Source organism: Triturus cristatus, chromosome 4_2 (genome assembly GCF_964204655.1).
Source record: "Triturus cristatus chromosome 4_2, aTriCri1.1, whole genome shotgun sequence".
In the NCBI taxonomy this organism is placed as follows: Eukaryota; Metazoa; Chordata; class Amphibia; order Caudata; family Salamandridae; genus Triturus; species Triturus cristatus.
This window is the reverse complement of record NC_140586.1, coordinates 816,307,914-816,323,883: the sequence shown is the minus strand read 5'-3', so window position 1 is coordinate 816,323,883 and position 15,970 is coordinate 816,307,914. Positions and strand designations below refer to the sequence as shown.

At 52.6% G+C, this 15,970-nt stretch overlaps 1 protein-coding gene across 4 annotated transcripts in view; it reads left to right on the top strand.

The window, feature by feature from the left end:
* The window catches only part of MAST2 (microtubule associated serine/threonine kinase 2), a 1,353,759-nt gene that overhangs the window by 614,682 nt on the left and 723,107 nt on the right, over nt 1-15,970 (top strand). For 2 of the 4 annotated variants that reach the window (XM_085602765.1, XM_085602762.1), the window contains exon 1: nt 10,665-10,834. The exons of the other annotated variants lie outside the window; for them this stretch is intronic. In XM_085602765.1, the coding sequence (XP_085458891.1) occupies nt 10,796-10,834 (39 nt within the window). In that variant the 5' untranslated portion in view covers nt 10,665-10,795. Of the gene's footprint in view, nt 1-10,664; nt 10,835-15,970 lie in introns of those variants that run through there. 4 annotated transcript variants of the gene reach the window in all.

Below are 15,970 nucleotides of genomic sequence, written 5' to 3'. Positions count from 1 at the left end.
CTACCCCACTCCAAACTACCCCACTCCTATCTCACACTAGTCTACCCAATTTGAATCTTCCCCACTCCAGTTTACACTACCATAATTCACCCAACCTATCCCACTCCATCGTGCCCTAATCCACCCTAATCTACCCCACTCCATTTCAATATACTCCTCTCCTGTCTACCCCACTCCAATCTACCCTGATATATTCCACTCCACCCGATCTACCTCACTCTACTCCAATCTACCTTACTCTACCCCAGTCTACTCCACTTCAGTTCAATCTACCCCACTCCGATCTAGCCCACTACAATCTACCCCAATTTACTGCATTCCACTCTTTCCCTACCCCACTCTAATCATTCCCACCCCGTTCCAATCTACCCCACACGACTCCAGTCTACTCTACTACACCAATCTGCTGGACTCCTCCCCAATCTAACCCAATTCAAACTACCTCAGTCTACCCCCACTCAATTTCATTCTACCCTACTATAATGTACCCAGTCTACTCCACTCCAATCTACTCTACTCCACTCTACCCGACTCCACTGCATTCTACCCGACTCCACTCCACCCCACTCTATTCCAATCCACCCCACTCTATTCCAATCCACCCCACTATATTCCAATCCACCCCACTATATTCCAATCCACCCCACTATTTCCCAATCTACCCAACTCCTATCTACCCACTCCAACCTACCCCACTCTGATCCACTCCGATCTACCCCACTCTATACCGATCTAACCCACTCCACCCCAATCTACTCCACTCCGATCTACTCCACCCTACCCCACTCCACCCTACCCCACTCCACCCTACCCCACTCCACTCTACCCCACTCCACTCTACCCCACTCCACTCTACCCCACTCCACTCTACCCCACTCCAATCTACCCCACTCCAATCTACCCCACTCCAATCTATCCCACTCCAATCTACCACACTCCAATCTACCACACTCCACTCTATTCCAGTCTACCTAAATCTACCCCACCCCCTTTCCTTAATCTACTCCACTCCAAGCCACTAACCTTCAGGCATGCTGAACAGCAGCCACACTGGTGAACGTAATGGCTGAAACACATTACTAAAGTCAGTAGCTTTTGCACAGGCGAGACCGATTGGCTTTTTCAATGCTTGTTAGGTATGGCCTTTGGGTTTCCAATCTATTGATCTAAAAAAACAATCATACATATTATACATACATAAAGGAGGTTTTACGTTGGTGGCTTTAACTATTGGTCTGTTAAACTGTCATTCATGTTTGTGTGCTGTGTCAACAAAGTCTGTGTGTGGGTGTCCACAGTAAAGTTTTGCAGAAACCCTGGCAAAACAACCATTGACAAAATGTCAGACCTATTGATTGGCCAATGCCTGTTAAAGTTGTTCTTATGGACGGTTTAAGTGACTGTAATATTTTCTCTTCCTCCAATTAGAGATGTTATAGACGTTAACAATGGTACGTGACAAGCTCGGCAGGCAGTGATGCTAAAACCACAATTGCTTATTCCGGCATTCACACACGGCCACATTCTGTGATCCTCTGCCCATCTCCCAGTTTCTCTGTGTTTCACTCTTATAGCTGTGCATACAGAAGGCCTGGAAGCGCAGTAATAACAGATGGGTTTTTAAATCGTGCTCGCTTGCTGCAATTTATTGCACACCCGAGTTTTGTACATGATGCTCCTTTTTTGGGCTCCAGGAGGAAGGAGGGCCGGAATCCTTGCATTAACTCAGCCTGACAACCACAACGGCATTTGTCTCAGAGCGTCAGTTGTTATCTCGTCAGGACATGTACCGTGAGGCAAGCTACACATGGAGAGACCGTAGAAATAACGCGAAGCAGCCCCTTTTCGCCAGCCATTGACGCCCTGCCCCTCCCCCCCTCTCTAAGGAAAGGGACTCAGTGGAATGCAGGTGGAAGCGCTCGACACGTTATCCACGTCACAGATGACGCCAGACACGTAATGCCACGTTGGGTTCAATAAGAAAGGTACTGGGCTTTCAGGGTGCCCACTGGATTTGGAAAACGAAAATACCCCGCAACCCATAGATTGGAGTCAGGATGTGGAGTCCCGAGGGGCCGACCTTGAAAAGCAGAGTCTGTCAGTCAACTTGTATATTACAAAAAAAAAAAAAATGCTTACAAAAATTGTCAAATAAGGCAAATGTGAGGTGTAATTCTTCCCTTCCTTGCTTAGTTGGTCACAAAGAGGGTGCATTTTAAAATACCTTCAAGGGTTAAGACACCTGCTGTGGAGATCTTTGTGTGCCTAGCAATTTTGAGTGGATTATAATAGCATTATTATAAAGCTGGTGGTTAGGGCAGTTCTGGGAGAGTTCTGCATTTTTATACAATCAGTCTTGACTCTTAAAGTAGCATAGCGGGTTTGTGTGCCTGCTGCAAAGCACACCGTGTAACATGCAGATCACAGATTCGTTTTATAGGGAGATAGGGAGGTGGGCTTCTGCTTTTGACACTGAGGTCCATTTGTTACTTCCAGTTCATAAGTTCCAGTCATTCTAAAATAGCACAGTGATCTATTTATCAGCATCTAGGAGCTGCATGCAAACTGTAAGTCATGGGTTTAGATCCTTATTGGTGTTTGTCTCAATCTGTTGTTATTCTAAGATTGCAAAGAAAGGGCTCCTCTGGGAACGAATAACGTTTTGTTAGTGAGAGAACTCCAATCCCTGTGTTTTATATCTCGACTTTGTTTCTCAACCGTTCACACTTAACTTATAATGTCTACAAGTATGGGTGAAATGTGATTCCTATACCTTATAAACCCTCATTGTCTAAGGTAACATTTCTTGTACATTGATTGAGACTTTTGTATAATGTATTCTGTCTATGTATGATGTAAAGCGATTTGACACCTTGCAGTGGGATGATTAGTGCTATAAAAGAACTAAATATAAAATAAATTAGTAGGTGCCATTAGATCATTATTAGTGCAATTACGCATACACAGAGATAAACCTTGCATTATTACAGTGCATGCTCATCTCTTACATAGGAAAGTTGAACAAAGTCAAAAACCTGCACCCAAGCGTTATTTCTTCTAAAATACTTGTGCTAAGCTATGTGCCTTGGTTCCCCTGCATTGGCACCCAAAGCTCCAGATGGCTCCCAGTCTACTCACAGTCGAACAAATGAAAGGCTGAAGTGCCTTTAATTCAGGCCTTTGTTTTGGTCCTGGATAGAAGTGAAAAAACAGACAGCCCCCTCCCCACTTGCAGGTTGTTGCTCCATGTGCTGCTAAATTATGTCCCAGTGTCAAAAAATGACACCGAGACAAATTCAGCATATTTCTCAAGGTCGGACGGATCTCCGATCCGGCCCAGATATAACTGCCAGAACTGGGACTCTGTGCAATCCCAGTACTTTCCTGCATTGTGCACACACGTCAGTGAGTTTGTATTATGTAAGGTGAACACAAATACCTTAATTAGCAGCTGCTGTTTCCACTTTTTAGTAAAAGCAACAATAGTAATATTTCTAAAAACAAATTTTGTTTTATCCCTCCAAATATTTCTAATTCCTGTGAAAGTCAATCCGCCAATAAAATCCTTTCCTGTGTGTCTACAGCATTCTTATTTGTAGGGCCTCGAGCTGTGCCCAGGCCTACAGCGCCAATATTCCGAGCGGCGCAGCAGGGAGCTATCTGCCTGACTTATGCAAACAGCAGCTTGCCCATCCCACTTGGTCTCAATTGGGTCCCGTTAAAGACTTTGTAATTATTTTTAATGTAACTCAGTGAAATTGTTAGCATCCCATCACCCCCCTGCCCTTCTCCCATCTTCTGGTATCAACAAGAGTAAGGGATAGTTTAATAGGAACACTCTTGGTCCCTGAATCAAAGTAATGTAAACAACAAGATCAAGAAGAGCGAGCATGAAGAATCTTTCTAGATTCTTTAAAAATCCCTCACTCACCAACCTAGTTGGTGACATGCTTCATCATAGGGCCCTACCAGGAGAGGCCGAGTGCCTCCCTGGTGTGCTGCGACGCCAGAATTACTGCGGAGCTGGATTTTGTGGTGACAACTAAAAGTGTAATGGAATGATTAAAAGTGTCTAGATTGTGTCCAAAGAAAATGTTATTAAATGGCCAATCAGACACACTAAAAACAGGGTGTGGGAAGGAAGAGCTGGATAGATTGTTCAGCTATTTACCATGGAGTGGGGTCGACCTGTTTCTGCCCTGGTGGTATAATTTACCGGGCATTCTTCAGGACCAAAAAACTGTACCCCGGCTGTATGGGCGCGCTAAGGCCCACCCTAACCAGAGGATGTGCAATGTGAAAATAGTGTCAAAAAATGCAATCAGAGGGTGGTAGCTCTTGTTCAGAGAAACCAGATTGCACGTAAAGTGTGAAAATGATCCACACCATGGGTCTCTGGAGGGGGGTGGTGGCGAGAATGGCACAACGCCGACGTCGCCAGGCACCCGCTTGGTACCTGCGTGTTCCCTCTTGAACTGGACCCCGTTGACGGATTGCATTTTTGGACACTATTTTCACATTTCACGTGCGGGGGCTTGTCGCCTGTCTCCAGCCTCCCGCTCTGCCAGCGCTGGGCTCCAGGCTGCAATCGAGCCGCCTGCCTCACTCACAAAGGCTGCAGTGGTTGCAGGCCTGTGCCTTTCTCTGGTTCTAGACAATGACAGCTATCGCCATCTGCAGATCTGTGCCTTTCCTCCCTCAATGCTAGGAGGCGGCAGCTGCAGGTCTGTGCCACCTGTCGGTGTACGGAGGTGGCAGCTGCAGGTCTGTGCCACCCTCCGCTGGTGTACGGAGGTGGCAGCTGCAGGTCTGTGCCACCTGTCGGTGGTGTACGGAGGTGGCAGCTGCAGGTCTGTGCCACCCTCCGCTGGTGTACGGTGGTGGCAGCTGCAGGTCTGTGCCACCCGTCGGTGGTGTACGGAGGTGGCAGATGCAGGTCTGTGCCACCCGTCGGTGGTGTACGGAGGTGGCAGATGCAGGTCTGTGCCACCCATTGGTGGTGTACGGAGGTGGCAGCTGCAGGTCTGTGCCACCCTCCGCTGGTGTACAGTGGTGGCAGCTGCAGGTCTGTGCCATCCGTCTGTGGTGTACGGAGGTGGCAGATGCAGGTCTGTGCCACCCGTTGGTGGTGTACGGAGGTGGCAGCTGCAGGTCTGTGCCACCCTCCGCTGGTGTACGGTGGTGGCAGCTGCAGGTCTGTGCCATCCGTCGGTGGTGTACGGAGGTGGCAGCTGCAGGTCTGTGCCATCCGTCGGTGGTGTACGGAGGTGGCAGCTGCAGGTCTGTGCCACCCATCGGTGGTGTACGGTGGTGGCAGCTGCAGGTCTGTGCCACCCTCCGCTGGTGTAGGGTGGTGGCAACTGCAGGTCTGCGCCACCCGTCGGTGGTGTACGGAGGTGGCAGCTGCAGGTCTTTGCCACCCATTGGTGGTGTACGGAGGTGGCAGATGCAGGTCTGTGCCACCCGTTGGTGGTGTACGGAGGTGGCAGCTGCAGGTCTGTGCCACCCTCCGCTGGTGTAGGGTGGTGGCAGCTGCAGGTCTGTGCCATCCGTCGGTGGTGTACGGAGGTGGCAGCTGCAGGTCTGTGCCATCCGGCGGTGGTGTATGGAGGTGGCAGCTGCAGGTCTGTGCCACCCGTCGGTGGTGTACGGTGGTGGCAGCTGCAGGTCTGTGCCACCCTCCGCTGGTGTACGGTGGTGGCAGCTGCAGGTCTGTGCCACCAGTCGGTGGTGTACGGTGGTGGCAGCTGCAGGTCTGTGCCATCCGTCGGTGGTGTACGGAGGTGGCAGCTGCAGGTCTGTGCCACCCATCGGTGGTGTACGGTGGTGGCAGCTGCAGGTCTGTGCCACCCTCCGCTGGTGTAGGGTGGTGGCAGCTGCAGGTCTGCGCCACCCGTCGGTGGTGTACGGAGGTGGCAGCTGCAGGTCTTTGCCACCCATTGGTGGTGCACGGAGGTGGCAGATGCAGGTCTGTGCCACCCGTTGGTGGTGTACGGAGGTGGCAGCTGCAGGTCTGTGCCACCCTCCGCTGGTGTAGGGTGGTGGCAGCTGCAGGTCTGTGCCATCCGTCGGTGGTGTACGGAGGTGGCAGCTGCAGGTCTGTGCCATCCGGCGGTGGTGTATGGAGGTGGCAGCTGCAGGTCTGTGCCACCCGTCGGTGGTGTACGGTGGTGGCAGCTGCAGGTCTGTGCCACCCTCCGCTGGTGTACGGTGGTGGCAGCTGCAGGTCTGTGCCACCAGTCGGTGGTGTACGGTGGTGGCAGCTGCAGGTCTGTGCCATCCGTCGGTGGTGTACGGAGGTGGCAGCTGCAGGTCTGTGCCATCCGTCGGTGGTGTATGGAGGTGGCAGCTGCAGGTCTGTGCCATCCGTCGGTGGTGTACGGTGGTGGCAGCTGCAGGTCTGTGCCACCCTCCGCTGGTGTACGGTGGTGGCAGCTGCAGGTCTGTGCCACCCGTCGGTGGTGTACGGTGGTGGCAGCTGCAGGTCTGTGCACCCTCCGGTGGTCTACGGTGGTGGCAGCTGCAGGTCTGCGCCACCCTCCGCTGGTGTACGGTGGTGGCAGCTGCAGGTCTGTGCCACCCATTGGTGTACGGAGGTGGCAGCTGCAGGTCTGTGCCACCCTCTGCTGGTGTACGGTGGTGGCAGCTGCAGGTCTGCGCCACCCGTCGGTGGTGTACGGAGGTGGCAGCTGCAGGTCTTTGCCACCCATTGGTGGTGTACGGAGGTGGCAGATGCAGGTCTGTGCCACCCGTTGGTGGTGTACGGAGGTGGCAGCTGCAGGTCTGTGCCACCCTCCGCTGGTGTAGGGTGGTGGCAGCTGCAGGTCTGTGCCATCCGTCGGTGGTGTACGGAGGTGGCAGTTGCAAGTCTGTGCCATCCGGCGGTGGTGTATGGAGGTGGCAGCTGCAGGTCTGTGCCACCCGTCGGTGGTGTACGGTGGTGGCAGCTGCAGGTCTGTGCCACCCTCCGCTGGTGTACGGTGGTGGCAGCTGCAGGTCTGTGCCACCAGTCGGTGGTGTACGGTGGTGGCAGCTGCAGGTCTGTGCCATCCGTCGGTGGTGTACGGAGGTGGCAGCTGCAGGTCTGTGCCACCCATCGGTGGTGTACGGTGGTGGCAGCTGCAGGTCTGTGCCACCCTCCGCTGGTGTAGGGTGGTGGCAGCTGCAGCTCTGCGCCACCCGTCGGTGGTGTACGGAGGTGGCAGCTGCAGGTCTGTGCCATCCGTCGGTGGTGTACGGAGGTGGCAGCTGCAGGTCTGTGCCACCCATCGGTGGTGTACGGTGGTGGCAGCTGCAGGTCTGTGCCACCCTCCGCTGGTGTAGGGTGGTGGCAGCTGCAGGTCTGCGCCACCCGTCGGTGGTGTACGGAGGTGGCAGCTGCAGGTCTTTGCCACCCATTGGTGGTGTACGGAGGTGGCAGATGCAGGTCTGTGCCACCCGTTGGTGGTGTACGGAGGTGGCAGCTGCAGGTCTGTGCCACCCTCCGCTGGTGTAGGGTGGTGGCAGCTGCAGGTCTGTGCCATCCGTCGGTGGTGTACGGAGGTGGCAGCTGCAGGTCTGTGCCATCCGGCGGTGGTGTATGGAGGTGGCAGCTGCAGGTCTGTGCCACCCGTCGGTGGTGTACGGTGGTGGCAGCTGCAGGTCTGTGCCACCCTCCGCTGGTGTACGGTGGTGGCAGCTGCAGGTCTGTGCCACCAGTCGGTGGTGTACGGTGGTGGCAGCTGCAGGTCTGTGCCATCCGTCGGTGGTGTACGGAGGTGGCAGCTGCAGGTCTGTGCCACCCATCGGTGGTGTACGGTGGTGGCAGCTGCAGGTCTGTGCCACCCTCCGCTGGTGTAGGGTGGTGGCAGCTGCAGGTCTGCGCCACCCGTCGGTGGTGTACGGAGGTGGCAGCTGCAGGTCTTTGCCACCCATTGGTGGTGTACGGAGGTGGCAGATGCAGGTCTGTGCCACCCGTTGGTGGTGTACGGAGGTGGCAGCTGCAGGTCTGTGCCACCCTCCGCTGGTGTAGGGTGGTGGCAGCTGCAGGTCTGTGCCATCCGTCGGTGGTGTACGGAGGTGGCAGCTGCAGGTCTTTGCCACCCATTGGTGGTGTACGGAGGTGGCAGATGCAGGTCTGTGCCACCCGTTGGTGGTGTACGGAGGTGGCAGCTGCAGGTCTTTGCCACCCATTGGTGGTGTACGGAGGTGGCAGATGCAGGTCTGTGCCACCCGTTGGTGGTGTACGGAGGTGGCAGCTGCAGGTCTGTGCCACCCTCCGCTGGTGTAGGGTGGTGGCAGCTGCAGGTCTGTGCCATCCGTCGGTGGTGTACGGAGGTGGCAGCTGCAGGTCTGTGCCATCCGGCGGTGGTGTATGGAGGTGGCAGCTGCAGGTCTGTGCCACCCGTCGGTGGTGTACGGTGGTGGCAGCTGCAGGTCTGTGCCACCCTCCGCTGGTGTACGGTGGTGGCAGCTGCAGGTCTGTGCCACCAGTCGGTGGTGTACGGTGGTGGCAGCTGCAGGTCTGTGCCATCCGTCGGTGGTGTACGGAGATGGCAGCTGCAGGTCTGTGCCATCCGTCGGTGGTGTATGGAGGTGGCAGCTGCAGGTCTGTGCCATCCGTCGGTAGTGTACGGTGGTGGCAGCTGCAGGTCTGTGCCACCCTCTGCTGGTGTACGGTGGTAGCAGCTGCAGGTCTGTGCCACCCGTCGGTGGTGTACGGTGGTGGCAGCTGCAGGTCTGTGCACCCTCCGGTGGTCTACGGTGGTGGCAGCTGCAGGTCTGCGCCACCCTCCGCTGGTGCACGGTGGTGGCAGCTGCAGGTCTGTGCCACCCATTGGTGTACGGAGGTGGCAGCTGCAGGTCTGTGCCACCCTCTGCTGGTGTACGGTGGTGGCAGCTGCAGGTCTGTGCCACCCGTCGGTGGTGTATGGTGGTGGCAGCTGCAGGTCTGTGCCACCCGTCGGTGGTGTACGGTGGTGGCAACTGCAGCTCTGTGCCACCCGTCGGTGGTGTACAGTGGTGGCAGCTGCGGGTCTGTGCCACCCTCCGCTGGTGGCAGCTGCAGGTTTATACCCTCCTCCGGTGCTAGCAGGCGGCAGCTGCGGGTCTGTGCTAGGTGGCACTTGCAGCAGGCGCAGCTGTGAGTCTGGGGTACTTGGATGCGACAGTAGGCTCAGATGCAGGTCTGTGCCCTCCTCCGATGGTAGGAGGTAGGTGGCAGCTCTGTGCCCTCCACTGATGCCAGGAGGTAGGCGGCAGCTGCAGGCCTGTGTCCTCCGATGCCTGGAGGTAGGTACAGCAGGCCGCCGATGCTCTCTAGGAACGCCGGGTGCTCTACCCCTTTAAGGGGCGGGCGGGGGCTGGTCGCCTCTCTCCAGCCTCCCGCTCTGCCAGCGCTGGGCTGCAGGCAGCAGTCGAGCCGCCTGCCTCACTCACAAAGGCTGCATCCCGGCTCCAGGCGGCGGGTGGAGGAGCGTGGAGCGGCGGGGAGAGGAGAAGGAGCAGGCTGGACACCGAGCCCATGGCAGTGACGGCGGCAGCGGGGCTCCGGCTGCACCGGTGCAGTGCACGGACCGCCGGGCTCCGTCCCTTCACCCACATGCCCTCCTGCGCATAGGCAGCAACCGGTGGCCCCTGCACTGTGCCATTGTACACACCCGCGCCGCAGGTGCCCGTCCCTTCCACGGACCCCTCACTTTGCCAAACTGTGCTCCACCGCGCACCTCTTGCCGCATGTGTGCTGTCCGAGGGGATTCCGTCTGTCGGGAAGTGGCATGCCGTCTTTCCTTTCCCATTGACCGGGGACTGACCCGTCCTGTCCGCAATCATGTGCGGGCCCTCGGGTTCCTTGTAACCACTTCTTTCACTCTTGACACGTTATTGCGAGACACCTGTGCATACTGCTCACAGGCGGGTTATTGAACATGGGATCTACGCACTGACTTAAGGCTCACATGGACATGTGTAGGTGGAACCTGGTCATTTCCACCATGAAAGGAAGAGTCTGCCCAGGGTGGAACATACTGGGCGCGCCAGCTCTTTTCAAGAGGTTACAGCAAGGTGCTTTACTTATTTTGCTGGTTTGTTTTGCTCCAGCTGGTCACCTTTTGCTCACATCAGACAACTCTGAGAGCCTGTAAGCGCCCAGGAGCACAAGGAACCAGTTGTGGAGTTCAGAAGCTACAGATTGTCTCTGTGCCGTGTTCCTGGCCTAGTAGCTGCATCTGATAAACTTCTAGTCCTAGGTGCTCATGGGGAATTAACCAGGAAGGGTTCCCGTAGGCGGACTTGTCTTCGTCTGAATGTTTGAGAGCAGAAGTGAATACATGGTGACATGCTCGAAACTCTGAGCCCGTGCTTTGGAGACGCCTTCAAGGCACCTGGAATCAGACAGACCATCGCTTTGAGTGCCACTGCCACAGGAGGACATCGGGTCAACAGAAGAGCCCACCTTTTGGGTGCACACAGAAGGACAAGTTGACAAGGATTTCAAATCCAAGGTCACAAGCAAATTAGTTTACTAACATCAAATGTGTGTGCATGGCTTTTGGTAAAAAGTTGCCCTTCGTGCGTACCTTCACTATGTGAGTAAGACGCAGGGCCGAATTTAAGTGCACTTGTGGTAGTGAGAGCTGCTGCACAGGGTCAAGGAGTGTCTGCTATTTTTGGAAGCCGGAGAGGGTTGCTGATGGAGGAGATTTCTTCCTGTATTTTTGTAGCCTGATGTGAGCACGCCGCCCAGGAGTGGTGGATACCTGCAGGAATCGCTATCCCCTGGACACCTTGCCATCGACACGTATACAGTTATTTCAAAATGGACGATTCAAGCATTTTGCGGCGAAGGGGGCTGCAGGTAAGTGAAATACAGTAAAATAAATTTCCACTAACAATAAATGTTACAAATGGGTATAGAGTCAAAAAACGCCCTAAAACTATGTTCTCTATTTAGTCTGATTTATTGTACCACTAAGCAAAACTCATAAGGATCGATAAGGTAGGTGAAATGCACCAGCTTCAGTAAGCCTCTTAGTGACCCACGAGTAAGGCATTAGCCGGAACGCTTAGCCTTAAGCCCATGCTCGCTTGCGTAGCGCTTACGAACAACTACTCCTCTGTGAAAGTTTGAGTCCAGGCCAGTATCTGACAATGACTTGTTTCAGGCCAGTAACAATTCAAGCTCAGTTAACATTCTTTCTCTTGTGAAGCCGGGGTTAGAGCAGACAGATAAAATGTTTACTTGGTGAGTGTTGGCTTTGTGTGAAGCCTGCTGCCAGTAAAAGAGAACAGCAGTAGCTGCCGCCAACGTTAACTTGGGTTTCGGAACATGAATGGCATCACAGGGTCTCTTTGATAGTGCTGTGGCACACTGCCCCATCCGTAGAGAACATCCCCGTGTCCTAGAATAACCCACCCACACCTGCATGGTTTGTGATAGGCATCCTCCTGTGGACAGCCTCCACTGGACGAATCACAACTGCAGAGTGATAACTGCACCTAGTGCCAAGAGGCCAAGAAACTGGTGAGCGTTGCACCATATAAACACCGAGTGCATACTAAGGGTTGTGTCCACTGCCTGTTGAACATGTAGGTGCCAATAAAAAGGGCCGGGGCCTTCTGTTGTAAGGGTGTGTCTTCAGCACAGTACATGTGCCAGTGAAATGGCTCCGAGTGCGGGGTGCCTTCTACAGAGGCATATACATAACCAGCTGACCGAAGGCTTCAGCGTCAGACAGGCAATCCTTACTGAAGCAGTTGAGTTCATTGGGCCATGAGCCAGCTGCTCCCCGTTTGTTGGTTACTATGCACTTAGGTCCTACAGGAACCACAACATTTAAACTATGCTTATAGAATGTGTACTTTGCAGCTTTTAACACTACATCCAGGGACCTGCATCACTCCCTTCTGAAATTGCCCCCACAAGTTCTCAGCATCTGTCTATATATCTGTCTGTCACTCTTTCTGTTGCTCTATCTCGGTCTCTTTTCGCTCTGTCAATTCTGTTGTTCTGTGTTTCTCTATCTTTCTGTCTCTAACTAAGTCTGTCTGTCTTTCTTCATCCTTCAATGTCTGTCTTAGTCTACTTGTACCAGTACCACACTGGCTGTGTTTCAGTCTATTCTACATTTACCCTTGTATGTGCAGGGCCTTTGAAACGTAGTTAGATACCCACTGACAATTGGGTGCCTTAGTAATTCAGGTACATCCTCCATTGCAGCTCTTGCTACATTCCTGAGTGAAAAAGTGACCAGGCCGGATAGTTGTATGGTTCTGTCATTGGCCTTAAGTGGAAGCGAACCTAAGAATCGACTCTCCCATTCGCGTGGATATCTGAATGTTTTGCCTGAGAAAAAACACCTTGATGTTCCTCGGGAAGATGAAAAGTCACTGGCTGTGTGTGCCAGGAGGATGGAGACCCTCCTTCTCTACCTTTCATAGGCCTCATTGGTTTGTATTTGTGGGCGACAGTGGTGGCAGGCGAAACTAGCTGTGGGAGAATACTTGTGTTTCCATGGGACTTAAGTGCTTTCATTCCTCCATATGAATTTGTCCGCTGTGGCATTAGGTTTCCAGAGGGTTGCATGGGTATTTTATTAGGGGAGTTTCTTCTTCCCACCCCGTGGTTGTTCTCTTTCAATTTGAATAACAGAGATCTAGTTCTCCTGAGGACCAATGGAGAATCATAATTGGATGTGCTGGACTCTGTATTGGGCGTTGCACTGAGTTTCGTATAGTCAGGCTGTAGTAGTGCAGGCAATGGCCCTCTCTTCCCTGTCCTTCCTTCCCGCTCTATATGAACTCCCCACCCTCAATAAGTCTGTGAGAGTAGGCCCTGTAAGGGAGGCATCATGGTAGAGAGACCATTTATCAGACGTGGCTCAGAATATATTCTCAGTCTCTCCTTCTGAGTGACTGGTACCGGTGCTGGGACACACCTCATTATCAGGAGGTTGATAAGCTCTTTATCAAATTCTCCTAGATTGACAATTTCCTCTTCAAAGGGTTCCTGATGAATCGTTCATAGTGGTTGATCCCGATGCTGATTAGCACAATGTTAGGACCGTTAGGTCCTACGATGACAGTAGCTGTCACCATCAATTGGCTCTACCTTGGATATCTTTAAACCAAGTATCTGAGGTAAATCAAATTGCATCAGATTCCGTCAAATGTCCACCATCATCTGCTCCATAGAAGCAGATCAAAGGGGGCAGGATGTAAAAGCTAATGATACCCTAAGGTTTCCTAATGGAGACCTCTAGAGCTCCACTACATTGGCCTCCCAAAACCACCATGGCATGACCATTTCACAATCTGTGTACCACTTCTGGTGCAAAGTGGAGTGTCACCGCTGTCACTGTACCAGAGGACACCACTCCCTGGAGGCTATAGAGCATTAGGATAATGAGAAGAAAGTATTGCAGCTCTTCCCATTATACTTGGTACCTCAGATCTCACCCAGTACTCTTTTCATTCCTGTTTTTCATCTTCCCTCCACCTGCCCAGGTTCATTAGAATTCAGCACTTTAAATGTCACAAATTTCTGTGTTGCAGAGGTACGAAGGCTGTTAGTAACTGGCTCGTGACACAGCTGAAACAGACTGCTCGTCTTGTATGTGATGTGATTAGAGAAGATGAGAGTTCAGTGTCCTCAACAAGCAAGACCTCATTCACCCTTGTGGCTACATCCGCTCTTCGTGCACCACTTATGCTACTGTGTTCAGCGGGAGGCCCCTCTTGAATGTCCTGCAGATCCATACTACTCTTATGGCTCTCTAGTGGCATATCTAGGTCTCCGACACCCAGAGTTCAGCGATGCCTATTACTCCGTTATCTTTCCTATAGCTTCTGAAGCGGCTTGAGCTCCTTGGTGGCCAAAAAGCCTATCGCTGCCCCCATTTGTGTTGTGATGGATGGCTGAGGAAGCCTAAAAAGTCCATCTGTGATTAAAGTGCGACATGAAATTCATACACTATAGCACAACTCTCTCCACTCCTCCTCCTACGACGATGATCTTATCCGCTTTGGGGTGGGTGGAATTACTACATATGTCCATTCTGGCAGCTGAAACCGAGAAGGGGTTCTATCGCCTCATTCTGCAAATGTTTTCGTGGTTCAAGAATTTGTTTATCATCAGAAAGCAAAAGCAACGCTGCAGAATGGCACTCATTCCTAGAACAAATATAAAACACCATCCACATTTGAACCCTCAAGGCAATATAACACAGCACTGTATGATTTATCCCTAACGCCACCCTGTAGTTCTAGCAAACCTTTATCTGAAAATTCACTGGTCCGGATGGAAGGTGGTGGTTAAGTGTACAGTACTATCACAGAAAGGCACAATCCACTCTCCAGTGGGCACATCCTCGCCATGTCCGGACTACATCTAGAGTCCCCACACAGGAATGGAAGTATACTGTATCAGTCACCACACCAGCCCCTGTAATGCATGTGTTGGGGGGCTGGTGTGGTGATCGTAGCCTCTCTGCCTTACTCTGTTCCTGGGGCCCAGACATACTCTCCGTTTCCAAATGAACCCCGCCATCCTCTCGATCAGACCCTTCATTGCGTGCACCGCCACCATGATGCTGCAGAGTTAGGGGTTGGGTCATTTTGAAGAATGCTTATGTGCTTTTGCGCGGCGTGTTTGCAACCTGCGAGCATCAGTACATCTTGCAGGGACTCATCAGGTCCTTCATGACCCTGCGAGGTGGGGGACCCAAAGGCTTTTAGAATTCCCCTTCTTTGGGCAATTTTCTTTCTGACAGCTTTGACTCTTTATCAGCAGACACACCAGTCAAAGATGATTGCCTGAGCCCTAATAGAGTAATCTCAGGAGCAAGAGACAATTTAGTTGCTGACGGTTGCGTGTTCCTTTTTAGACGGGCTGCTTACCAGGAGCTCTTGCTACCCCCACTGTACCATAAACAGGATATTGCCATATGGTAGAGAGAAAAGCATGGCCAGCTAGCTGTGTGGACATTGTCTCTCTGAGCACCTTCCCCAGTCATCCCCAAGCCCTAAAACAGGTTTTCAACTTTTAAGATGCGGTTTACACTTTGAATCGCAAACCACCATCCCATTCTGCCTCCACTGGGATCCCAGCTAGCCTGGTACACATTGGTGAGCCCCAGCTGGGAAAGGTACCATGTGGGACTATGCTGCTATGTGGTCCTCATGATTCCCGGTCACCTGGGGATAAGATCTAAGGGCTCTGCATATGGGTTGTCTAGTGTGACCAGACAAAGGGATCATCCCCGCCTGCCCCTCTTCTCTTATCCAGACCATTATGACTATTTGGAAGAGATGGAAAGAGAGAAGAAAGAGCTGGCTGCAGAGCTCGAAATGGTAGTAGTCCTCATGGACGCCGGCTAGCTCCAACACCCTGCCAATGTTTTGGAGTTAATTTCAAGGGACAGCATGTCTATCGCAGTGAGATGGGGATAGTTTAGGAGACTTTGTCCATGTAAAACACAGAAGAGAGTTCTTTAGTATTTGAGTTTGTGACAGGAATGGAAGAGGAAGGCAACATTAGGAGGGGCTGAAACTAGCTGGTGACGTCACAATTAAGTGAGCTATCCTGGCATGTTCCAGAATGACTCTTTAGAAGCTGGTAGGATTGAAGAACTCTTACCAACATTGAGATGTTCAAGAAACATACCTCAACCTCTGATAGAGAGACGGTTTTGTACCATCACTAGCATGGTCATTGTCCAAAGCTTAGTACTGTCTAATGGTTTAAACGTGTGGGACACCCACCCTCTCAACCTTATACTTGTTAATGGCTAGTTATTTTAGGGCTATAACGTGGGCTTTGATGCCCCTGCATCAAAACCTCAGTTCTACACGCATGTACTTCTCTTGAAGCAGCATGGATTGGCAGGATCCTGGGTGCATCAGCCATTCACTTTCAAATTTTCATAGAGCAGATTTGGGATTTTGGGGGCAGAAATGACCTCATATTGAACTCTGGTCATTGTGATCGCTAGTG